The sequence below is a fragment of the Vanacampus margaritifer genome, chromosome 5 (assembly GCF_051991255.1).
Source record: "Vanacampus margaritifer isolate UIUO_Vmar chromosome 5, RoL_Vmar_1.0, whole genome shotgun sequence".
NCBI lineage: Eukaryota > Metazoa > Chordata > Actinopteri > Syngnathiformes > Syngnathidae > Vanacampus > Vanacampus margaritifer.
The window spans coordinates 18,573,438-18,599,966 of NC_135436.1; the positions used below are offsets into that span (position 1 = coordinate 18,573,438).

At 38.1% G+C, this 26,529-nt stretch overlaps 1 protein-coding gene across 9 annotated transcripts in view; it reads right to left on the reverse strand.

Annotated features, from left to right (window-relative positions):
* The window catches only part of kirrel3b (kirre like nephrin family adhesion molecule 3b), a 223,471-nt gene that overhangs the window by 47,222 nt on the left and 149,720 nt on the right, over positions 1 to 26,529 (reverse strand). For all 9 annotated transcript variants that reach the window (XM_077566460.1, XM_077566462.1, XM_077566461.1 and 6 more), the window contains 3 exons: positions 19,943 to 20,092; positions 7,038 to 7,195; positions 952 to 1,102 (listed from right to left, as the gene is read on the reverse strand). In XM_077566460.1, coding sequence (XP_077422586.1) covers positions 952 to 1,102; positions 7,038 to 7,195; positions 19,943 to 20,092 — 459 coding nt within the window. The remainder of the gene's footprint in view (positions 1 to 951; positions 1,103 to 7,037; positions 7,196 to 19,942; positions 20,093 to 26,529) is intronic.

The window sequence follows — 26,529 nt, forward strand, 5'->3', positions numbered from 1 at the left end:
GGTAGAAAGGCAATCAAAGTCGAAACGATCCTGCTCAGGGTAGATGGATTGCTCTGTTCATAATCATACATAAATAAAAAAAAGATGCAAAGCTAATCTATCTGTCCTCCTACAGCATGATACAAGGATATTGATACTAATGAGACGAGAACATTGAATGTCAACACTAGTTGACCTTTATCAACTTTACATGCTTGAGATTAGTATAATTATGGATTAATTAATCTGGAAGAATTATGCTCAGTGGCGTGGAATTAATTGTTGATTAACATGTCTTGGAGAAATTGAGATTTAATGGATCACAATGCTTGGCTGTGACCGGCAGAGATGATGTTCAGTCACTCACAACTTGTTTGTTGTCTATAGCATGACATAAATGGGAAGTTGTGCTATAGCCACATTATGGCAAACCACAGGGAAGCATTATTCTGATCATGCAAACAGGACTTTAGAACATCTAGAAACAGATTTAACCATTCCATATAAACTAACAGTTACTCAATAAGAGATACTGAATATTTTCCGACACCTGGCCAATAAAATTTAGCTGCAAGCCTTTCCCCAGTGCAATGGGTACAACCATCATATAAATACAAATAAATATGTTACCTAGTAAGAGAACACTCAAGTTGAATTTAGCTAGCTAGCGATCTTAGCTAGTGTCGATGTGCATCATAACACTGGATTCTGCTTTGAATCAGAGACTTTTGCGTTCTTACTTCTTAAACATTCTTTGCTCCCCCTCCCCCAAAGACATTTGGTTAAATTCAGGCTTCTACAACCCAAAAGGCCTTCAACTTTAAAGTGTAGAAATGGCTTTATAATTTGTTTTTATGGCTTTAAATGTTGTTTTTTAAAAGCTAAAAAAATGGCTGCTTAAAAGATCCGTTAGTTATAAAGACTACAAGGTAAACGATCCACAAAAAAACATGCTTTAAGTGATGTACTTACGCTGGATGTCAATTGTGACACTGGTCTCCTTGCCATTGGGGACCGCCTTGTTTGAGGCCTTACACATGATTTGCTGGCCAGTCTCGATGTTGGAGGGTGGCAGGTAGAGCGTGCTCACGGTGGTTTCTCTCCTCCCATCGCGGAGCAATGTCTGCAGACAAAGACGAGGGAAAGAAGAAAAGGACTAAATTTATGTCTGCACCAGATTTGCTTGTGCGGTCATGCACATTGTCATGTTGGTTTCAAGGACTTCGTACTTAGTCCTCAATTGGTAGTCATGAGTCTGAATGAAAAAAAATAAATCACGTGGGGTTTCTCAAGGGTCCATTCTTGGACCACTTTTATTCAACATCTACAGTACATGCTGCCCCTTGGTCAGATTATAGAGCACCACAACATCATTTACACATCTCTGAAGCATCCAGACCCTCGGGTCATAAGGGGCAGTTCAATTGTGTGTTTCCAGAAGCAAATAAAGTGAAGCAGCATTTAGTTATTATACTTCGCACATGTGGAACAAACTCCCTGAATACCCGAGGTCTGCTCAAACTGTCAATTCATTTAAATCAGAGCTAAAAATATTATTGTTAACTGCAGGATTTTTGGAGTTTTAATCCCTGATATCTTTTAATTTATCTAGACTAATGCTGGGTTGCAATCATTTTAATGGAATTATTTTAGATTTTTTGTTATGATTATTTTTAATGCCTTAATACTCTGTTTCTCTTTCCGTAATTCGTTTAATGTTTTATGTAAAGCACTTTGAAAAACAAATACATTTACCTTGCCATTAGAATTGTCTAAGCATCAGGTCAAGAGGCTGATTTAAGGTGAGATGCAAGAGTACACAGCCCCAATTAACTCGACAGATAAAGTACAGTTAAGTATACACTATGTTGATCATAGGCTGTTGTTTCCAATGATTGAGTGCTTCCACAAGTCTATTTTGATACACTATTTACTTTCCCTGTTTGTTTGGTCTCGTCTTAACACAGTAATCAAACTTAGGTGAAGACTGAGCCAATTAGCCTGGATTTATTATTATTATTATTATTATTATTATTATTATTATTATTAACAAAATCGCCTAAATTGCACTCAACCATATTCTAGTGTACTGAAGCGGAGTACATTGTGTGTTTAATTATTAGCATTATCGACAACGGTTTGTTTTATTCCATGTTATTGTAGCAGCACTGTATATTGTTCATGAGTTCCATTTCTGACCGTCACCATGGAGGTAACACAAGGAGATATTTTGGAAGGCAGCCATATGAAAGTAGCGGGGGAAAAGACAATAAGCTACAGCACCGGCTAATGTTGTTGTTTTGGCATGATTACATTCAACAATGATGATTTAGTTCTTAGGGTGTTAGCTCGCGGTTTTGCCTGATTCATTCTGTGAGTGCAATGCTACATTATGTTTTGTAGCACTGCTTATATATAAAATTTAAGAAATAGCTCAAACAAAGCCATCATTCCCAGGAAAGACCAAATAAAACAAATTTAATTTGTGAATGCATTCTTTGTAAAGTTCTACTTACTACCATTAATGCAAAGGCACAGTAATTAGCATGGAATTTGTTATTTTTTAAATTCCCTAAAATATGGTGTATGAGTGGGGCTTGTGGTTATTTTTAAATTGTTCTATAAATAATTTTGAGTTGAGTTGCGGGATGACGATAGAGCAATCTGTTTCCTGATCCTGTTCGAAATTCCCGATCACACAGCAACCTTTACAAGTCTGTTACACTTAACGGTTTATATGAAAAGAAGTAAAGGCTTCTCAAGCCTTCTTTTTGTGAATTGTAACAGCCATGCTCCACCGCATGGCTTGTCATACTCTGCAAAAAAACATCACTCATCTTTGCATCTATTATCGTCTGAGTCTGCCGCTATTGTGAAAACCATCTGCAATAAGTCGGTAGAGAGTCCTGTATAGCTCTCGCTTTTTCTTGTCTCTCGTTAAAGGAGGAGTTCATGCTAACCAGGCAAGGACAGAACCAAATCACTGACAAGAAAAAATTGTATGCTCAACTGCAAAGTCCAAATGTCAATAGCACAGCACATCTCCCTTTTCTTTCTTGGGAAAGTGATGAAAGGATGGATTGGGTTGACCACAAACACCTTGCTGCACTTCTACTCATTGTATTTGTCTCATATGTAAATCCTTGAATTGCTGAATTATATTTTTTGAACTTTTTATTTCAGACCGTATATTGTCTTTGAATAATTCATTGCTGTCACTTCAATGTCCATGTACTTTATTCAGAGCTTTGAATACAACTGCAACTCATTATGAATATTATGACCTCATTTAAAATGAGCATTTAACATTTTTTTTTTTTTTTTACATATTCAAGAACACTTATTCACTAAATACTCAAAGTAACTCTTAAACAGAACGTCTCACAAGGACATGAATTTAAAATAATGCTGTATTTTTCTGTGTTTTTCTGACAGACAACATGTCAAACACTACTAACCAATGGCCTGCAATATAGCAATCCAGCATGAATGGTTTTAATATTTTTTCAGTAGAAATGGTAAGAACAACCTTGGTCTCACATCCTCATGCCTTATCCTTTTTTTTCCCTTTTTTTTTCTGCCTTATCCAATAAATTCATCAGACCTGGTAGGCATTTTCCCCACCACACATTGTTCCTGCACCTAGCTTGCTAAAGTATGCCTTCAACAGCTGGCCATGACTTTGTTTCCCTCAGAACATCTGGATACATTTGCAGCAAAAATGGGCTAAGATCTTCTGATTTTCGAGTACTTTGATATTGCTCGCTGTATCATAGCAGAACTTTGATGATGATGAAATTTAAATTGCACGATATGCTGCTTCTTGCTGCTGTGCCCCAAAACACTTCCCTAAAATATAATTTGTAATATTTTCGCAAGACTAATACTATCAATATTCTTCTGAATAAATTTGGTACATGGAGATTTGTCATGTCATCCCTTTTCACTCTTTACAAATTACACGACCCACAGTATATGTAAAGTTGAGCTTCTTCTAGTTCAGCAGAAAGCCGTCGTCCTCAATCAGCATCGCAGCTAACAATAGTCAATAACAATAGTCAACGTATGTGACGAATGTAGAACTGTGACTGCTTTGCAATGTTTAGTCTTTACAAGAAGGTGACCTGTCAGTAGCAGATCAGTGGGTGGTTTAGAGAATCCAATCAACTGGGATTATCTGCTAATTAAAAAAAACAGCTGAACTGAATGGATTACCTACTCAATAAAACTTGATGTGCTGCCAGACAAGCTAATTCATTGCTGTAGCCCTAAACCCCAAGTGTGTTTACTGTGAACCTCTGTTCCACTGGCAAAGTGTGCACATGAACCTCAATGCATATACCGTATGATATTACAGAATAAAATGAATCTGCCTTGTAGTTTAAAACAACAGCCACAATGTGATGTTTTGTCCGACATCCATCAACCCTCTTCCCTTGCATCAATATGATCTGATTTTCTCTTGCTCCAGATGACATCTCATAATGGCCATAATGGGATAAGAACATCTTCCAGAGTATTTGGAGGAATATCTGCTTTCTGATAATGCGTCTAAAACTGTCAAACTTGCAGGCATGTGCACAGTACTGCAAACATGGTGCTTTCAACTGATTTATTTATTTTTTTTAATGATTCGTGTTATGAATAAATTGTCAAAACACATTTTGATTGTTTAAAAAAAAGAAGCCATATTTAGGCATAGTAAATAAACCATTTGGCTCAGCAAGTCCTGGGAAACACATTGTCTCACAAAAGTTTGTATTCATATTATAAACCGTATTCCCAAAACATGGTAAGACAAAGTGCAAGAAAATGCAGATAAGATGTCACATTAACGTTGGATAAATGAAGCTGATGATGATTAAATGACGGACGAGATTAACTGGCATTTACTCCCTTGCTCACAGTTAAATGGGTACAGGTTTTGGTGTTTTTTGGTGTTGTTACAGCACAACATAAAGCCATGTTAAACATGGAGTCATCAATCATACTGTATATTCACAACAACAGTTAATTTTCGTGCGTGACGTCTCCAAGTCAAATGTGTGTGCGTGAAAGTGCATGTTTCTTAAAGGGACAGTGAGATACTTTTAGTTGATGTTGATTATGGGTAACTTCCACATTTCTTGAGCGATTCCAGTGGTTTAAATTTTAAACTGTTCAGCTCATTTACAAGAGTCAGCAGTCCCATTCAAAATTTCCGCGGGAATTTTTCAAGTTTTCCACCCAAATTATTGCAAGGCTGTTGGTTTTATGGAAACTTCTATATAGAAAAGAATGGCAACCTGATTTTTTATACAGTAATCAAGAACTGTCCATAAAAATGTCATCACTTTCTCTCTTTTTAACACCAATGCAACATTCTCCCGCTCAGTTCTCAGCATATAAAATATATCAATTGACATTTGGGGGAAGGAATTCATGGGTGGGGAAACACTTTTCTTTTTTTTTATCGTCAACATTTTTTGTCATTCCAGTACGATAACTGTATTGTACAACAGCTCAAGCTTAGAGTATAACATATTGTTTCTCCATTGAAGAGCTCCATCATTTTGTTGATCAAGCTTTCCTGAAACAGTTTTCACTCAACAATATTATGTTAATATCCACTTAACCACTTTTTAGCAATTAAGAAACTTGATCCCAGTTGTTCACTCATTGATTGCGCATGTGACAAATGCTTAAGCCTTTGGCAGGAGGAAGTGGCCCAATAACTCTTTAATGATAAGAAAAGCAGCAGCATTGATCTCTTTAATCAAGGTATAACACTTTGCCTGTATTTAGCCCGAATAAGGTACAAAGAAAAATGTTTTCAACTAGCGTGAGGAATCATTTCTGCTTACATTAGTTACTAATTGAAGAATACAAGAAAACAATGTTTTCTTACAAAATGATTTGATCCTTTTAAAAATATAATATTAATAATAATAATCTTTTTTTTGTATTATGAATGGAGATCTCATGGCCTAGTATGGTTTTAAAGAGCATTCTTGAGTTCTGTGAACTCAAGTGAAGCCACGACTATTTCAGTGCACAATGTCTAATCTCATATCTGCTTTCTCTTGAAGAGTAAGTGAAGACGGGAAGCACATTCTCCCCTCATGCCATTAAGAAGCAGCACTTCTAGCAATCATTTTATTCAAATAAGCCTGGTACCATACCCCAGTCCAATCAATTGCATTTATCTGCTCTTTGAAAAAAGCCGATAATGTGATGAGGCAGCCGTGACAGGGTGAGGAAGCGCGTTGAGGGGAGAAGAGGGGAGATGTTAGTGCTTGAAAGTACTTGTTCTCTTTATGCGATTTGTGCAAATGGAAATAGAACATGGGAACGCTGATTTCGTTATTAGCCTTGGGGGTAAATGTCAGTCACGAGTTTGAGGGGCTCAGGTGACCATGACACCAGGTTGGTGCAAATGGTGGTGAATGTTAAAATCCGGGAGGAACACATTCTGTCAATCAGAGATGACAATCTGCTGAACAGATTTTGGAAACAGGTTGAGAAAAAATGAAGACAAGTGCAACTGAAGAAGAACATCATGACAGAAGGGAAGCGTCACTGATAGTTCCATGATGTTGCCATCTGCTTGTCTCAGTTGATTTGTATGACGGACCCCCCAAAAAAAGTGTTTTTGTTATCAAAACACCAACCTGGATTTTCAAGGGAATTGCTTTCAAAGAGCCATCTGGATGGCGTGGCAAAGGTCCACCAACAACTCTGCATGTGTGGCACCTTCGCAGTAATTATTTACAGCAAATGCAAAGATGTTCATCAACAGGTGTTTTGGTTCCGGATCTGTCTAGAAATGATATCAATGCATGCGATGTTGTGTTCTCATGGACATTTTGTAAGAAGATTTACTAAAGCAATATGTTCTGTGCGCTTTTGCAAACACCTGCCATAGCACTCTCTAAGAAAATGGCAAATCCTGTCACAACATCCTTGACAAACATAGCAATATCACCAAATCTTACTAAATAAGAGAACAGACTTCTTCCATGCAAGCTTCCACTCCAGAGTCTCCAAACCCGCTATGTGACACACACCTCTAAGCTTACCTTGGAGTACATGGCCCCATTGAGGACCTCTCCATTACGGATCCAGATGATGGAGGCTGCTGGCTTGGCGTTATCAGCGTGGCAAGTCAGATTGAGAGGGTCGCCGGCCCTCAGGCTCACCACTGGCCCGCCGCTGATGATGGGGTCCTCGGGTGGAACTATATATGGAGACAATGAGAGGAAGGAGTCATGAGATCACAATATGATAACAGCATGTAAATTAGGGGAACTGACGGAAATATACAAAAGTATAAACCCATCATATTTTTCATTGTTTAGCACCCCCAAAATAAACGGTTGTGTTAAATTGTTCGATGCTGCACTTAGCAAGGAAGGAAAATAACAAGTCACACCAAAAATAAGGAAACCACTCTACTAAACACTAAAATGGCACTATTGGAAATAGAGTTGTCAAAATTAATCAATTACTCGACAATTAATCGACTATCAAATTAATCGACAATTATTTTAATCATTTGGAGCCATTTTTTTAATATAAAATTGCCCAAATCCTCTGATTTCAACATATCAACATGTAATTGTTTACTGATTTATGTATTCCTTTGTGAATAAAGACTGATTGTCTTCTGTGTTTATTCAAAATAAGACAATTGCAAACATCTGTTTTTACTTTGGAAAACAATGACCGAACCGGTAACATTTTTAATCACTATTCAAATACTGGTTATCAAACAGTAATCAGAGAAAAAAGACTTTTATAATACACTTTAATGCAACATTAAAAATGAATCGGATTAGTCGATTAATTGATTGAATAATCAATAGATTGACCAATTCTAAAAATATGTGACAGTGACAGCACTAATTTGAAAGAAACAGTTTATCTGGTGGCTTAAGGAAGTCAACTTGTCTAAGGCAAATTTACAACAAATTAGCACATCACAAATAGCTGCCATTGAATCTGAGTTTACCCCTAAAAACCGAATATCAATGTGATTGTGAAGGCATGATTCTTGATAACGTTGTATTATATTGTAGACCATCACATTGTAAAAGTTTCCCTAATGTGTGTAGATCCAACCCTTCTGGCGCATATCTCTCTATTACATATAACTGCAAATGACATTTGCAAGGATTGCAATTGTCAACAATAATCACTTACAGATGCAATTTGTCATTTAATAAACTTTGCACATCACAAGAGATCCAATACCTGATCAACTCTGTCACTTGAATAGATCTGCCAACATATGTGTACATACAAATACAAATATCAACATTAATTATAATTCCCTAACTCTCTCTAACACCCGATACATGTGTTTTACTCTCCTCGCTTCGACAAATAAAACAGCGAGACGGAAACATCTCAGTAGCACTATATACGTGTCTACATGCCATTGATCAAAGTCCTGTTCGTCTTTTACCCATGAGCTGTTTTCTTTTTTCCTTTTTTTTTTTTTTATCTAACTCAAACTGCAGTGAATTATTGATTGACCCGAATGCTCATTACAATGCAGATCTGGGGCGAGATGAAATCAAAGGCTGAAGGCAGCTGTCGAATCTCTCTACACAAGTGCCATGATTGGAAGGAAGGGTTGTTATGGGTTAGATTTATGCTGTCAGACTGCACCGGAGATGAATGCAAATAAAGGAAATGTAATTTGGGACACTGCTTTGCACATTTAATGACAATACGTATAATTGGGCTGTGTGACAGCTCGTATAAAGGAATACGTGATGTGCTGCAAAAGCTGTGCATACCATACTATATTTATTTATTTTATTCTTATCTCTGTAGTTTTTGAATTAATTGTCACATTTGGGGATACCAACATCATATAATTTTATTTGTTTGTTGCAACCATTTTTATGATAACTGCTTGGAAGAATTACCCAAAGGATTACTGTTGAAATTGCCTATCCTTTATTGATCTCTCTTTGCACATTTGAGTTTATGTTTTTTAATGTAGTATAGGTTGCTCAGAAATCACTTTGTGCTAGCAAAGGGTGTTTGGTCGATCAACTGGGGGAAATTGGGAAATTTTAAAATTTGCCTTTGTAAGGTCAAGCAACTAAACGAAAGTGGGTTTAGGTAGGGGTAGAATGTCCCTGAAAGTTTGTGAACTATGAGCATGTCAGAATCATGTGGAGAATGTTGTCCAGAGCAGATGACATCATGACATGAGTCAAACCAAACCAAATTTTTTTTTTGACAATAATATGCTCTATGCAGCCCCACTAGTAAATATGGTAATGTAGTTAATATTGCATTAGTGGAATATGAGTTAAGCAGCAAAATCCAGTCGTTTTTACTCGTCTCAGGGGGCGGCCATTTTGCCACTCGCTGTCGACTGAAGATGACATCAGTGTTGCTCAGGCAACAACCAATCAGAGCTCACCTGTTTCAGAATTTGCCCTGTGATTGGTTGTTACCTATGACACTGACGTCATCTTCAGTCGACAGCAGGTGGCATAACTGAGATGGATAAAAACGGCTGGATTTTGCTTCATAACTCATATTCCACAAATATAATATTAATCAGAATGTCATGTTTAGACTTACTATCCATCCATCCATCCATTTTCTTGGCCGCTTTTCCTCACTAGGGTCGCGGGGGTGCTGGAGCCTATCCCAGCTGGCTTCGGGCAGTAGGCGGGGTACACCCTGAACTGGTTGCCAGCCAATCGCAGGGCACACAGAGACGAACAACCACACTCACATTCACACCTAGGGACAATTTGGAGTGTTCAATTAACCTGCCATGCATGTTTTTGGAATGTGGGAGGAAACCGGAGTACCCGGTGAAAACCCACGCAAGCACGGGGAGAACATGCAAACTCCACCCAGGAAGGCCGAAGCCCGGACTCGATCTCACATCCTCTGCACTGGGAGGCGGACGTGCTAACCAGTCAGCCACCGTGCTGCCCCGTTTAGACTTACTATTGTCAATAAATGTTTAAGGTTGCCTTCCAATTTAAGACAACTGACTAATTGATAATTATCCCAATTTAAAGTATTATTATTATTAAAGACGAACAAAAATCCTAAATCTTAAAAAAATAAAAAATAGCATTACTAATTTTGTAATCCATTTATACATTTTGCTTTTTGTTTCATTGAAATATCTAAAAATGCATCAAACTACTATGAATGCCTTCATGTGGAAGCCATACAGCTGACTCCCTGTTTTATTGTAGGTCTAATTTATCTTATAGTTTAGGCATACACCCCCAGGCAAAACGTGTTTGATGGTGGGTGGTGGATCGTAAAAATGTTAAATACCACATGCTGAAGTTTGCATTTTCAGGTGCAACAATAGCTGTGCTGCATAGGTTGTAAGGGCGAAATTTATGAATGCCCACATTTAAGTAACTTGTTTTTCCTTTGGATAACTGATAAATTGTTCACTAAAAAACTTTGCAAGAGTAATGGTGCATTTAAAGTGGTGAAAGATAGACACATTGTAGTCCAGTTGCTTACCCTGGAGAGACTCACTGTCAGTCAAAGTGTTGTGGCAAAAATACTAATATTACAAATAACATGAAAAATAAATGACAAATTATATCCACAAAGACATTTGGATAGATCGCAGTATGAACGACTGTTATGGGAAAAATTTGGGCCAGACAGTTATTTCAGTACGGCTGGACTTCAAATCAAAGACAATTCCCACACTGGTTGCCATTCTTTCTGTCTCTCAGTTTAAAATGCAGTGTTCATTTGTCCGGCTCCCTTTTATCTACTCCTCATTATTAATATGCAGAGAGTTTGGAGAGCATGGGGATTCTTAGGTCAGTACAAGCAGATCAGACGACACTGTGTGCTAATCCGGTCAAATGGTGGGGGAGGGGAAGTACGGTTTGTAAGAATGCGCTCACCTTTTTTGTCCTTTATCACCGACTGGGAAACAAGGTCGCAAAGATCTCATTATATTGTACTGTTTTGTGGTATATGTAAATAGCCAGGGAGCGTGTGACGAGCATAATGACCCCAGAGACGAGTCTAACATTTGTCACTTAGGGAAGAAAATGGCACCAAAAAACAGGAGAACTGTCGCAGTTGATTGCAGAGATGCAGCGTCGCTGTCACAGCACACAGCACTCGGACGTTAATTAAATGTCAAGCATAGAAGGCAGCCATAAAAGCGTTTTATGGCATGATGGAGATGAGAGGATAATCTGACAATATGTGACCGATCGGACTCAGAAATCACACTAGCCATCACACAACTAAATTGAACATAAAACTCTTAAAAGCCTCTTAGAGGAAGGGGGGAAAACAGATGCTTTTTTTGCCCCCTGCCAAAGGAAAATAAGCAAAAGTGTACAAATGTTATACGCACAATCATTTTATGCTGCAATGTGTCTGTTCCATCACTGTATTTATTAATTACTTTCATTAGATTAGAATTAGAAAAAAAATTATGTGATTTCTGAGAAATCTTTGGCTAGGCAAGGTCCCATTAAAGCCTGTTGCAGATCTGCTACCCCTTGAAGACAACATTAGGACTATTATAAAATGAGCAATTTGGATGCATATGCAAATGAGACTTGTGGATTGTCTAGCCTCTACTCAGTCCTATTCTACTATCCTACTGTTCCTTTGGGATGATTGCATAGTGCCAATGGAGCACTTGGGGCACACAGACAGATTTAACAGTAAAAGAGATTTTCATATCCTTTTCATTGTGAGTGCTGAGGGAAATCGTGAAAAAAAAAAAGACTCATAACATATCATAAATGAAAGACATGAAACTCGTTTAATTTGGTTCTTTCTTTTCATCTAAAATCATCCACTTAGTCCACCTTATTACTGCCAGGTCTGACAGTTATACAGAGTCCAAGCCCTGAACTTGAATCAGCCATCATCATTACTGGGCTGTTTGCAAACTCGGCAGTCCCTAATGGTTCTAAATTAGCTCTTTACTGCAGCTATTCGATAGTCTTGGCATAAGTAGTGTGGTCAGTGGGACAGATTGATTGCTCCTCTTTAATTACAGGTCTGACTCACTGCAAACCCGGCACCACTCGCTACTTTTTTCCCTCTCGTTGGTATAAAAGCACACTTCCTGTCGGCACTTGCGCAAATTTTCATTCTCATATGCTGCACTTGTATCCTGCCCGCTTGTTTTATAATTACATGTAGAAAAATATTTGAAACTCAAAGGCAAAAATACAGTATTTTCTTATAATAGGTTGCTGGCTATTTTGTGACACAAATACTAGAGTATATCTTCTAATTAAATAATAATTTTATTTATTTATTTATAGTTTATCTGTTGTTTAGATTACATTTATTTTTGCTTCATGTAATGTCCTGTTTCCTTATGTGCCTTTTTCATACCTTGCTCATTAAGTTTTGTTTCCACTTGTTCTCGTCAGCCCGGCTCCTTGTGCAAACCAATCAGCTCTCTTCAATCACTCATGTCTTGTCCGGGGTGTTCATCTGTGTCTCGTCAGTTTGCTTATATCTATGCTGCATTCGAGGAAGGTGAGAAGGCGGACTTTTCTGATCTCTGACCAGGAAGTGTACACTTGAAGGCCCCATTGAACGGGAAGTTCCGAATTGTAAAATCAAACACAAAAAAACGGACCCAGGCTTCAACGACCGGCTTCAATCTGACGTCACCTCCATGGAGACGCTGACGTGTATTAAAACATATTTATTCAAAAAAAGTAACTTCACATAACACAACATGATTTGTACTGACAGCATGAACCAGATCAACAGTTTATCGGAACCAGCCATCTTTGTTGTTCACATTCGCCTCGGATACTTTGGGGTAGAAACTGGGATAATCTGAGCGTGATAAATCTGACTTCCCACCTTCCTCGACTGCGCTATTAATTCTCTGGCTTTCTTTTTGTTTGCTTCGGTTTATGTTCCACTCAGTCTCTGTCATAAATTGTTTTTGAGTCTATTCCCAGCTTTGGCATGCTACTTTGTTTCTTTGGACTTACAGTACATCAATTTGCTCATTTTGAACATGTTAAAAATTTCCCTGCGACCAGTAAACCTGTTTGTGAACATGTTTGCAACCTTTTACGAACCCTGACAAAACCCACAATTTGCTACAGTCGCTATCATTCACTGCTCAGTGTGATACGGGCATTACCGAATATGTATAAGTTAATTGTGTACAACGCATGATCTAACAACAATATTGTGGCTAATGAAAATGCTGAGTGGCTAATAACTGTGAAACCACAAGTCAAAGTGGGAGTTAAACAAAAAAGTTTATGTCAAGCTCTGGTTAGGATTACAAAATGTATTGCTTTGAATAGTTAATTAATTTCAGTTGAGAATTTTGACTTATATTCCACAGTTAAGTTGGTTTGATGACAATAGATTAATTAACTTTACATTAGTTCTTTACCTTAGTACATTAGTACATGCATTTTAAACTTAGTTAAAATCTAATGTAATATGTCTTTTAAAAGTACTGGGTTTGATTCTCACTTTTAAGCGGGTAACAACGCTCATCTGATATTGAACCCACTGGGCTGTACCTAATTTGGGAGAGACCTCTGCAAAGACCCATGGGCACATTTTTGGAAGCACCCCTTGGCATTCCCAGAGTGAGAGCAATTGAGAAAAAGCAATTTGGAGTTGGAAATGAAGGCACGAGGTCCCCTCACAAGGAGGGCATAGTGAAGAAATGTAATGTGTAGCTGCTGTGCTTTAGCTGACGTGTCCTGAACAACAATGAGCTGCTTGAGTTGTCTGTCTTGTGTAGAAGAAAGCATGCATGGGTCCGTCTGTCACCAACTGCGACAGCTTGCTGAGTTTGGGATAAATCAGGAAAGAAAGCAGTCAAAACGACGAGGAGAAGAGGGAATACCTATAGTGCAGGGGGATTCAGGAACATGCATAACTCACTGGCCCAAATCACCAAAACTCTTCTGTCAGTGCTGTCATTCTACATCTGTTTGAGAGCCAGAAGTTTCTCAGGTAAGCGCACAAATGCACAAATGCATATAACACGAGGATTAGGCAGGAATGCAGGAAAAACGTAGAGGACAGGGCACAAGCAATCCAAAGATTTAATTATAGATTTAATAGGAAGAAGGAAGTATTCTTTAGGTGGTGTTGTCCGTGGCCAGCACGTGGTTTTTAGCAACATGGTGGACCCAGAGCCGTTTATAGAGAGAGTTTGGCCAACTTCAGCAGGGTAACAAGATGCCATCCTTATGGCATGTGACCAGCAGTTGACCAATCACGCTGTGATTGGTCACTCTGTCATTGGTCACACTGTGATGGGTCAACTTTTGGTCACATGACATATGGACGCCATCTTGTTACCCTGCTGAAACCGAGTTGGCCAAACTCTTTCTATACACGGCTCTGGGTGTTCTCTTGGCATGTACTGTGCCTAATTAGAAAAACTTTAAATATATGTGTGGATGTAATTTTAGACGGAACAAAAACCTGTTAGGTGCTACATAAAACTTAGAATAAGAAAAACATTTTGGGGGGGGGGGGGTAAATGTAAAACATGACATTTATATACAGAATAAGATTAGCTGTACACTTCTTCTTTCTTCTGCTGTTATTTTTTTCTCCAAAACAAAATGAATAAACAATTATACACTCAGTCTGTTTAATATAATATAACTGTCAAACGATTACATTTTTAAAATCAGTTTGATTACATTTTTGAATTTTGATTAATCACGATTAATCACTTAGTAAAAAAAGTTTTTTTTTATCAATATTTTTTTCCCCACCAAATTTGAAGAGCACTGGTTATGTTAATTCTTTTGACATTTAATGTTATGAGGACGTCTTCAACATTTTTTGATCCACTGCACACGCTCATCCTCCTCTTTCTAATCAATGAATTACTTGCATATTTTAAAATGGGGAAAAAAATGACCCTAATATTTTGACATAAACAAATATTCTAAATGTCATTTGCAAACATTTATTAAATGATTTACTTTAATGCATGTAATTATGTTTATTGCTCAAACAACCTGTGCTACCTTAAACGTAGCCATCCGCTGTCACGCTAAAAGATAATCTATGGTCTAAATTAATAGTGCGATTAATCTGCGTTAATTCATGATTAATGCGATATTTTTTGTGATTAATTAATCAGTTAATGCTTTAACTTTGACAGCACTAATAATTATGCACCTGTTCTCAACCTCACTGATACAGCAGAAGTAGTTATAAGTCCATCGTTGACTGCCAAAATTGGAGGAAAGGGAGCGTTAACATAATCGAGAACAGTATATTTTACCATTAGATGTTTAGGCAGCCAAATATTTATTTACCCTAGTCAATCGAATTTAGGACAAAAAATGGTCCTTAACAAGAGATTACAATATACGATGTACCAAGGGTGTTTCCTTTGACATGCACTCGGTGCACCTGAAAACTCGGTGGTGAAAGTAGATTAAACTTTACACCTGCTGGAACCATGTCTAAGTATTGGCGCAGGTAGTATAACACAATTTGGTAAATTTGCTCGAGGTGAAGGCAGATACGTGCTAAGGTGGTTTCCAAGTGTCAACTAAATGAATAAATACAATGATATTGCAAAAATAACAATTTTTTTCTTGTAATATAGCAATATTATTCTCATAGCAATTACTGCATCATCTCTGTGTGGCGCTTACACACCGTCTCCGTACATTTTTTTTTTTTATTATTTCAATACTGAAGAGATGTTTTTGTATAGCAGAGAGTCAGGCCAGTCCATCTGTGTGCCTTTCAAGGACAACCTCAATAAAACATGAAAACACAATATTTACTTCATTGTTTTGGATGGGGAAAAGTCCTACCCTGTGTTCATAAATATAAGCGCTGTGCCCAAGTTCATCACACTCTAGAGTGGAGTGGAGTCCACACAGTGGATTTTGGATGGATATAGTGCCATGAAATATGAAGGTTAAAGTTTTATATTCATTCTGTTGTCATCTTGGATAGGAAGTGGCTGTGTGTATGTGTGTGTGTGTGTGTACATGTGTGCGTTTGTCAGTGCATACAGTATGCACAGGTGTGTGAGGTCGTAGCTTTCTTCCATGTCAATAAACACGCTCCGTCTTGGCTGTCAAGTATTTGACATCTTGGATTTTGCTATGCATACTGTATATCTCCTCCCTTAGCTCACATGCACATCAGCATGGAACGCACTCTGGCCCTCCATTCTCCACTGCACTTACTTGCTTGGCAGGGGTTTTAAACAAACAGCTTCCATTAGGGCTTATGGGAAAATAGGGAAGAATTATAAATTCCCTCACCCTCAATCATCTAAATAGACGATAAAGGCTTCCTCTGTGATACTCACAGAGGAAGCCTTTATCATTAAATGCAGTCAACAACACTGCTGCATCTCTCTTTTTTTGCACTCTAAAATCAAGCATTTATAATAATTTTGTTCATGATTAAGTTTGATCAAGTTTAGTCTTAATTATAGCTATGTTTGACCACAGGGTTTTTCATAGAGAAATTGGGAGCAAGGATCAAAATTCAGGAGCCCTCAAACTTCTAAAACTTGAACAACATTGTCAGAACCTTAAACATCACACATGCATTCAAAAGATGCATAAGCCCCAAATAGGCGACTAGCTATCTGGCTTCCAATGGCTACTTTTTACATCATCACTTCTAGACAAAAGTATCCTTTTATTAAATATATTTTATTAGTCAATTTTATCTACTTCACATTTTTTTGGTCGTTAACTACTACTAGTAATTATTAGTCTTTTACCACATTATCTTCATTTGATTATAAAATGAAGATGTTTTTGTAAGATTGCTCATTATTGGTGCACATCCATGAAGTGAGGATGCCAACGGCAGATGTTAGCATCAGCACTGACTAGCTAGCTACTTTTCACATTTCACAGTACCTTATCACTTGAGTGACAGTGAGTGTTAAAATGGAGACGTGTAAGGTTTGTGACACATCCTTTATTACGCTCTCCTCATTTGTGAGTAATTATACGAGAGTGCTCAAAGATAATACACTGTTGTTTAGTCGAGAAAGTGAAGAGGATTGGTAATGTTAACCATTAGTGGTAGGCGCCCACCTCCTAGCTCCGTTTTAGTTTTTTGAGCAGCTGAGACAAAACTGCTTAGCTTCAAAGTTGATACAATTCATTGATACTCAAATTTGCAGCGATTTTTCCTCCCATAGAGAATAACAAGAGAAAGAGAGTGAGGAGTAAAAGTTAAGACGGTGCAACAGACCTTTTGAGCTCTGCATGGAAGTATCAATGATTTTTCACTAATATCCAACTGCAGGACGACCAAGGAAACACTATGCTTCAATTTGTCTTTCCCTCTCTGTTTCTGCTGCAGCCCTTTCCCCTACAAATCGTTAGTTTTGCTTTTCATTAGGCCGGATCAATAAGGTGGATCAGTCGCTTGTGGCGAGGATACGGCATGGCAGACACCCCACGCTCCCAACTCTTCTCTCGTTTTCTTTTGCTCTCTTCTTACTGACTCCAAGATATCTTAAAGCAACGGTCCGTCCTCCGAGGTGGGGAGCTGTAGGGAGCAGCAGGATGCTTTTGAAAGGCCAGATAAAGCAACGTCGTGTCAGAAATGTTGAGCTGATTAGCAGCGCCGAAAATCGGTTGAAGATTAGTATCCACATGATTGAGCTACCCCAGAGTACCATAGATCAAAATCGCTCACAATTTGTTGGGTTCTTGTGCTAAGAAATAACTAATCCCTAAGAATTTTGAATTGTCGAATGCAACTGGTAATTAGGCGATAGTGAAGATAAAAGAGAGAAATTAATTGAATTAAATTAATGTAACTTTTGAAGAACGGAAAATACTGAGCTGTATTTCATCAATGGCGGAGATTACATCCAAAGAATTTTCAATTCTGGGGATTTTTTTTCTCTCACAATGATCAAAATGAATTCATACCATTTTGAAAAAAAGAGTTCTTTATATATTTACATGCAATCAATATTGGGGTTTCTCAAGTCAAAATTACGGTTTCTGAAACATTTGGAATTACCCATTTACATGCGTGAGCACACAGCGTTACTCCCATATTTATTAACCAAATAAATTTGTGAGACAGCGCCATTACGCAATTAGACGTCAACACGCTTTTAACTCTCTACGATAAATAAAAGACATTATATTCATGTCATTCACCAAACTAATAAAGAAGTCGTTTTTTTCCTCGCACCAAAAGTGTTATTCATTGTTGCGTCATTTATGTTGGTTTACCTCTGCGTGTGTATTTCAGGTGGTTGCGTACCAATGCATAGACTCATATTCATGCTTATATGTGTGTAGATAGACACACTGTGGCATTTTCATTGTAGAGACAGAAAATAATGTGGACGTGGCCCGGAGAAGACAATATATGCAAGTTGGACTTGTTTAGCGAGTGGACGGTCGACGCACATACAAGTTCCTGTACTCAAAAGACCAACATTCCTTGCAAATAGAGCATGCGCAGAATACAAACCAATGCCTCGTTCAATAAGAAAAGTGCGCATTACGTTTGCGCATGCGTGAAAAAAAAAAAAAACTTGCTACCACACAAAGCCGTCATTTGAATGGCGGCGAATGGAGTGTTGCAAGGTGGCCAAAGTTTCAAACCATTTGCTTCTTCCAGCCATCCGTCACTTGTCTTCAAGGGGTCAGAAATTACTTTAGTCTCCAACGATTAACAGTGACGTAGTCATTTTCACAGCGCATCTCTCTTCTTCCTCCTACCTCAACCCTGGTTCTCGGGGACCACTATCCAGCCTGTTTTCCATCTCTCCCTATTCCCAACGCAAGTGATTCCAATGACAGCTCATCAGCAAGCTCTGGAGAAGCCTGATAGCGATCATCACCTGCGTTGGAATCGGGAGTGTGGGCTCCGAAAACCAGGGTTGGGAAACACTGACCAAGGGGTCTTGTTTTTCTTTTGTTGTTGTTGTGTGTTTTAAAAAACAATCTGGATAAGAGCATCTTTGGGATTTTGCGCGTGTTTACAAGGGCTTTCAAAACCCGAATATTAGAGATGGGAAAATTAAGCCTCATGAAGCTTCATGAAGCACTTTTACTATTTTTTTTACTCCTCTAGATGGTGCTCTTGGCTCAAATATAAAGGCTAGTGCAATGAAAATGTATTACATTTCCACTGCCTTTTTAAACCAATAGTGCCATCTAGAGGAGTCAAAAAATATCACAAGTGCTTCATGAGGCTTCATTTTCCCATCTCTACCGAATATAGTCAATATTTGGGTTTTGAAAGGGTTATTGACTGTATGTAAACGTAGTCAATGATTGCTTGTCCTTCAGCTCTTTTGTTGGCAGGCTACTACCGGTACTTTGTTCATTGAATATGGCATACAGACCCTTTCTGCCATTATGTTTCCATAAGACTGTGAATGTTTTCTATCATCCAGGTCATTTCATTCTCAGGGCATTGAAATAACTGTAACTGGACTGTTGTGGTTGTCTTAGAAGATGCTTTGCCTGAGACAAGTAGGATTTATCTGTTCATGCACGTAGGATAGATAAGCTAGAGCTGTCCTATCTAACTTGTGTGCATGAACAGATGAAGCCTGCTTGGATGAGAGGTGAAACATTTTCTAAGACAACCGGAACAGTGAAGTCGTGATCGATTCAATGCCCTGAGTATATTGTATACTGTACCTCTCCCTTTGCATAGATCCTCACCAACATGTAACACTACTTGATTGGCCCATGTGCAAATTCTTAGCAAGGTTAGGTAGCTACATTTTTACAGTCTTGCTAATGTGATTTCTTAAATTGTCACCCTCTTAAAGTAAAATAATTTTTTTGCAAAAAAAAAAAGAAGTTTTTTCCCCCCCCTAAATCATCTCTTCATGATCATGAAAAAAATCAGAAAAATGGATTTAGGCGATTATTTTAAGAAGCCGTCAGTATTGTTAGTGGTGGCTAAAGATGTTGTATGGCATCATGTTGGACATTTAATTTGGACTCACCAAGCACAGTAAGGCGGGCAGGACGGGATCTCATAGCAGCCTGGACGGCCTGGCACTCAAATACAGCATCATCCATCAGTTCCACACGCTGGATTCGCAAATGATGTTCTCCGGAGCCGTGGTCGCCAATCACTGTGTAGCGGGGATAGCCTGCAGCACAAACATATTTACTTACTTTAATCACATCTTAAGTCAAATGAACGAAGTAATTAGTCAGAGATTTTCTTAGTAATGCTAAGCTCAAAGCCAGGCAAGAAAATATTAAACCAGCCACAGACAGGGAGATCATGGCGATTAATCACTTTATACGTTAGTAACAATGCATCTGAGGGTTTCATATGACTCCCGGTGATGTTAACGAGTTTGGGTGGAGGTTATAATAGAAGAATATGCTTGATTGCAACCACAAAGAGATTCATTCTAGTCGCTTGCTCAGTTCAATGATTTGTAGTTTAATAATACAGGGAAGCATGGGAATATCCATGAGTGATACAGTACATTTTACACAATTTTAGGCCAATGGTTTTTAGAGCTAGCCCCCGAACTAAAATTGAAATATGCATTGAAAGTGAAATGCAGAGTGTAAACCTCCATTGGGGAAAATAAGCAGCACAAAGAGTATCTTTTTAATACTTCTAGAATTGATTGTTCCCTCAGACCTATTTCCTTTTCCTTTCAGTCCAGTTTTGGTAATTATTGAGGATGCTAAATGTGGAATAAGTGGAATAGGTATGCTGCACTCCACACTATGATGGAAACGTAAACAAATGTTCCTCCTTGTGGTCTTTATGCCCAATTAAGATGAAACCAGCGTAGAATGATCTTATGGTGGGTCCGATCAGATATACTATCTGTATGACAACAATTTTTTTATGACTAATTATGTGTCCAGTATCACATTTGAATTTACTGAACAGCTGAAAAAACTGCATGACCACACACTGAAAACATGTGAAAACAACCATAAACAAAAAGTATAAGCAATGATAAATACATGATAAACATTAAACTCCAAAGGTTTAAACACAGGAAACCTTGACACTACTTCAGCTGGTTCTCACAGCCACAAGCCACAGCATGAGTATCCCCGCTCTGTGCTTTTGCTCCAGTTTTGATTTACAGCAGGTGTTATTTTATTCACTGTGAGTGTGTTGCTTGTGTAGACACGCAGATATTGATGATGTCTGGCATTGACAGGCTATATATATTTTTGCACAGAATCGGAATTGTGTTGCTTGAATTTTGAAAAACCCAAGGAAAACTCACAAGTAAACTTACACACATATTTCTCACTTCCAAAAGGTCTACAAGTATGAATCTGACACTGTTGTGGGAAATATTGACTTTTCAGTAACTGCTACCTGATGACTCGTGTATGCAACAAAAATTTCAAAACACTTAAGTTCTTCACTGAAAAGGTTGAGCAGCTCAGTAATTCTTGTATCTTGACAGCAAGTCCTTGAATTGTTCTATTGCGAAAGACATCATCTGTTCAAAGTCCAATTACTGATGGTTGGTTCATTGAATCCAGTTGTCTTTAATAGAGCATGAAGTGGGCTTCATTTTATACTGGTGCGGTGAGTTATAGCCAATTAAGCCACTCTCTGCATTTCACCCTCCTACGTGTAGCTTTTAATCTTAAGGGTCCATACACTGGGAGCACCAAGGACAAAGGAACACACCAACATTAAGCTACAGGGACTATAACAAAAGCAAGGCAAAAAAAAAAAAAGTGCACCGGCAGTGTTGGGAATGTTAAACTGAAGGTGATAATGACTTATATCCTTAAATTTAATATTTTGTGACAATGTGTCGTCCTACATTGAGTAAAATAGCCCCATCACATTAAAGCCAGTTGTAAAAGTAAAAGGGTTTCATATAGAGCCATCACATTTAAAAGCTTCAATTAATAATATTAATAATCATTGACGGGGAAAGACATTCCTTTGCCGTGTGCAAAAAAAAAAGGCCTGAAATAGCAGACGCATCATTATGTGTGTGCAAGGGCATCAAGAAAATCATTGAGTTTCAATTTTACTGTATGTTCATTGATGAGATTCAAAGCTATGATGACATTGTGGATCACAAGGGTAATGATCATTGCATAATCACAATGATATACCTTGAGTTCACCTAGAGAACATTTAGGTACTGCATTCTGACACCAGTACTGACTTCAAAAAATGGCTTTGCTATGCTCGTTGAAATTACAAGCAATGTTGTTTTATATGACCAAACCAACTTTCAAACTTAAAGTCTCTAATTCCTTAAAACGACTAAAATTTGGTGAAAAATGCTTTAAATATCTGATAACCTTTTTGGAATCACTCTGTTATATTGCATGAAGTCGGCATTTTGTAAACTTCCGTTCCGGCAATGCTTAGTTCATCAATTTTTCAAATTAATTCGTTAATGGGCAAGAAAACGGACGGATCGTCTGTCAACATTGACAGAATGCCCACCACTGATTCAGTTGATACAGCTTCAAATGATGAATTTTTTTGCATCTGTCTTTGGATTTTTCCCCCCCCCCTAACTTTGAAAAAGTTTGATCAGTGCCAACAGCACAAATATTGTGTTAAGAAATATTTAATGTTTATTATTATTGATTAATTGAGTTTTTGTGTCAGGTCAATTTGTATTTTCTTTAAATACAATTAAATAAAATATTTTTTTCCCCCAGTGTCTTAACTAGTTTAAAGTGAACCATTGACCCACATTGTTTACACAACAGCATGATGTTTCCCAAAGGGCAAAGTTTTATCATTTTGAATTATATTGAGTTGGCAGCGTCAGACAATAAGCATAAAACTGTTCATTGCAAAGTATGCTCAGAGGCTGTCGTAACCAAAGCAAGTAGCACAACCAAATGATTTCCACATCTGAAAAAGAGACGCGCAGCAGCAAATGCAGCTCAGTACGTAACTTAGAAGAACACAGAAGGGAGCCTGAAAACTCTCGTTAAGAAACAGACGTGAGCGGAATCATTTGCACATTGTATGACAAGAAAGCAGTCTGGTAAAACACATTATCAGAGTTAAACTGCACATTGTCAAAGACCTAGTTCCAATTTATAGGTTCCAAAAGTAGTGATTTAGCGACATGTTGGTCTACTTCTGTGGTGTACGCAAGATGAAAACTTTCCACGGCTCAACAATCACAATGGGAAATTGCTCTCTATTCTTGCTGTAGTTAAGTGCCACATTAGAGAGGGCTTGCAGTGTAGTGTGTCACATACAAAAGGAATAACTTAAGCCTGATGTTAGATACGTTCAATGATAGTTTTCTTGTTGCATATTAATCACAAAGAGGACAAATGTGTTATTTCATTGCTGTTTAATTGTTGAATACTTAAAAGTTTTTTTTTTTAATATATACTAAGGATTGTGTTAAAAATGGCATTTCCTTCAAGAGGAAGGACTTAGTTTTTTATAATATGAGAAAAGAAGAAATATTTCTATTTTTTATGTGGAAATGAGAAAAAGCTAAATTCATGCCTGCTGTTTGGCCTCAAGAGAAGTATGGCATATCAAAGAATACGGCAATAATGTATAAAGCAAAACTTTATTTGAATAATGTCATATGCCTTTACTTTTTTTAAGGGGAAAAAATTACCAATACAGAAATGTATTTTTATTGTAAGGCCTATTAGCCCAGCCACTTATTTATTTATATATTTATTTATTTGCATATAAATAATTGATTTGATTCTTTTGAAATGTTTTAGACAATGGCATTATTAGGCCTAATTTAGGAGGTGTTAAGCTCCCCATCAAATAATACATCCATCCATCCATTTTCTTAACCGCTTGTCCTCACAAGGGTCACGGGGGGCGCCGGAGCCTATCCCAGCTGGCTTCAGGCAGTAGGTGGGTTACACCCTGAACTGGTTGCTCAGCCAATCGCAGGGCACACAGAAACAAACAACCATTCACACTCACATTCACACCTATGGACAATTTGGAGTGTTCAATTAAGCTGCCATGCATGTCTTTGGAATGTGGGAGGAAACCGGAGTACCCGGAGAAAACCCACGCAAGCATGAGGAGAACATGCAAACTCCACCCAGGAAGGCCGACTCGATCTCACGTCATCTGCACTGGGAGGCGGACATGCTAACCAGTCAACCACCGTGCTGCCCCAGATAATACAAAATTAGCATAATAATACAAAAAAATTCTCACAGACCAGGGCTGGGATGGAAACCAACAATTCCTGGTGGTTGCGAGTTGAGTGCACTAGCTAGATGGTAGTGCTGGGCACTATCGTTGCTGTTTTCAATACCAAATAACCTTTCAGTCATTAAGTTATTTTCATGATCACATAACATGCTAGTGTCCTAACAGATTTTAAAAGAAAACCAGATATGCCAGTACACTGTGTATCTTATGAGGGCTGATGCTCCCTATATGTAGTTGTTATGTATGTGTTCTTTGAGATAACGCACAAAGTGAAGAGTGTTTTGTTCTGTTGGCATTTACCAGACATAATGGTTGAAATCAGTTTATACTGTGACAGTTGATGAAATAAATTAGTTATAATTTAATTTATTATTTAATAGTTAACCTATGCTTATATGACAGTTACGATTATTAAACTGCTACTTAAACATTGCCTGTAAAATTAATTTGTTTTGCGATGGTGATAGTAGTTTAAGGCTGGCATTCTTTTCAAATTGTTCATTTAAACTGATTATCTTGGTAGCATTTTGGAATGAGAGCAAATTGAAAGTGGACCAGTTCCACAGGACGGTTCGTGCACGACTTTGAATGTTCTGCAGTAATTTGGCCAATCAGTTAATCTGTGCCTGTGGCAGTCTAACATTTCTGCATTCTAGTCTAATGTCTCTAACTGGCCCCATAAGGGAGATTCATTAGAATTTTAGGTGGAAAGTATACTGTTGCCTGCTTGTTATTTTGTCCCACATCGGCAACATGATCATAAATGTTGTGAGTAGGACTAAAATTGTCACGCCGCACCAGGTGACGGATGATGATGCACAAGTGATGTGTTCTTACGCAGGCACATTGATCTGCGTAGTCAGCGAAATTTCAGAGTCGTAATGTGGTACCCAAACCAAACAATGTAAAATAGGCCCATTAAGGAGTAATGAATCCATTAAGGGGGAATGGATTTGTCTTGAGGCTGGATCAATGATATGTGTGTGTGGGTCTGTGTGTGTGTGTGTGTGTAAGCAAACACACACTCGAGGCATGGCCTAATGAGTTAAAGCTTTCACCTAGAACGTGTTTCACACAATGTAAACACAAGGGGATAGGAACAGGTTTCAGGTGACTGGTGCACGTAGTGCATGCATGAAAGGACGCGTAACATGCACACACACTCACACACACAAACATACACTTTCGCTCACTGATGAACATCCAACTGTCACATTCTCATCTCAAGGGCTTTTGTTTATAAGTTGCATATATGCCAAGCACCAGCCACATCAGGCATGCAAACACTTCATTCCCCGTCTTTTACAGTGTGTGCAACTAAGAATTAATTTGATGTTGTTTTTTTAGAAGCCGCAATCATCATACAAAGGAGATGTGTGCTATATCATGCATATTTATGACACTGATTGGTATTTTCTGAGGGCCTACTTCACTTCCTACTTCAGCAGAATGACAAAAAGGATATAGGAAATACGGCGTTATCGTTTGCTTTTTGTGTTGTTTATTTCGAGTGCTGCACCGTGACGGTTTGTTTCATTTTAATCACCCAAACCATGAATGGCGGCTGGTCCCAGACGGAGCACGCCATTGCACACGCAGCCTCTGTGGCTGAATAGCCAAGCAGACGTATATCATTGAAATGCTGCATGCAACATTTGATTTGGCACACTTTTTATGTATACAGCTGTCGCTTTCTTTTCGTCGTGTACATTTTGCATTGCATGTACCATCACTATTTTATTGCAAAATGCCTTGAATGCCGATGTAGGCAGGAGTGATAAAAAGGACAGCTGCGGAGCTCTTTATTTCAAGAAAGTGTCATCCGCCTGAATACAAGGCGCTCAGTCTGTATCATAGTGTATTTTGGGAGCTATCTTCTCCAGGCAGGCAGCTATTTCACCCTATACAAAACCTTGTATATTTTACTGCTGCGATAAGAAAAAAGATCACGCTGCTTTTACATCATTCTGGAACCATGAGATTAATGAGCCATGTCGAAATTACTATTTTTTTGCCCCAGGACAGTCCATCATTGGATATATAGTTTAGGGGTGGTCTAACTTGTAACTTTCAACCTCAACCTGCCTCTTTCTACAAACTCATTAAATCTCTTGTTGCTTTGGTAAGGAAAAAAACCTTGTCTTTCAACTTCCGAGAAAATGGTTTACCTTTGAATTCGGAGTAAGACAAGACAAAAACTGCAGGGACAGTAGAGCTCAATGAAATAATTATACGTTTGAATCATAATTCAAGCATTATGAATGTTGTTTACACCTTGTTTATTTTTGGTAATACAATATTCCTTATACTACTTTGTAGAGTCCTTCCATTCACAGTGCCTTGGTCTATTGGTATTCATTTTGTATTAACTTGTAAATCTAGGTTATGACTTAGGACTCTATTTTC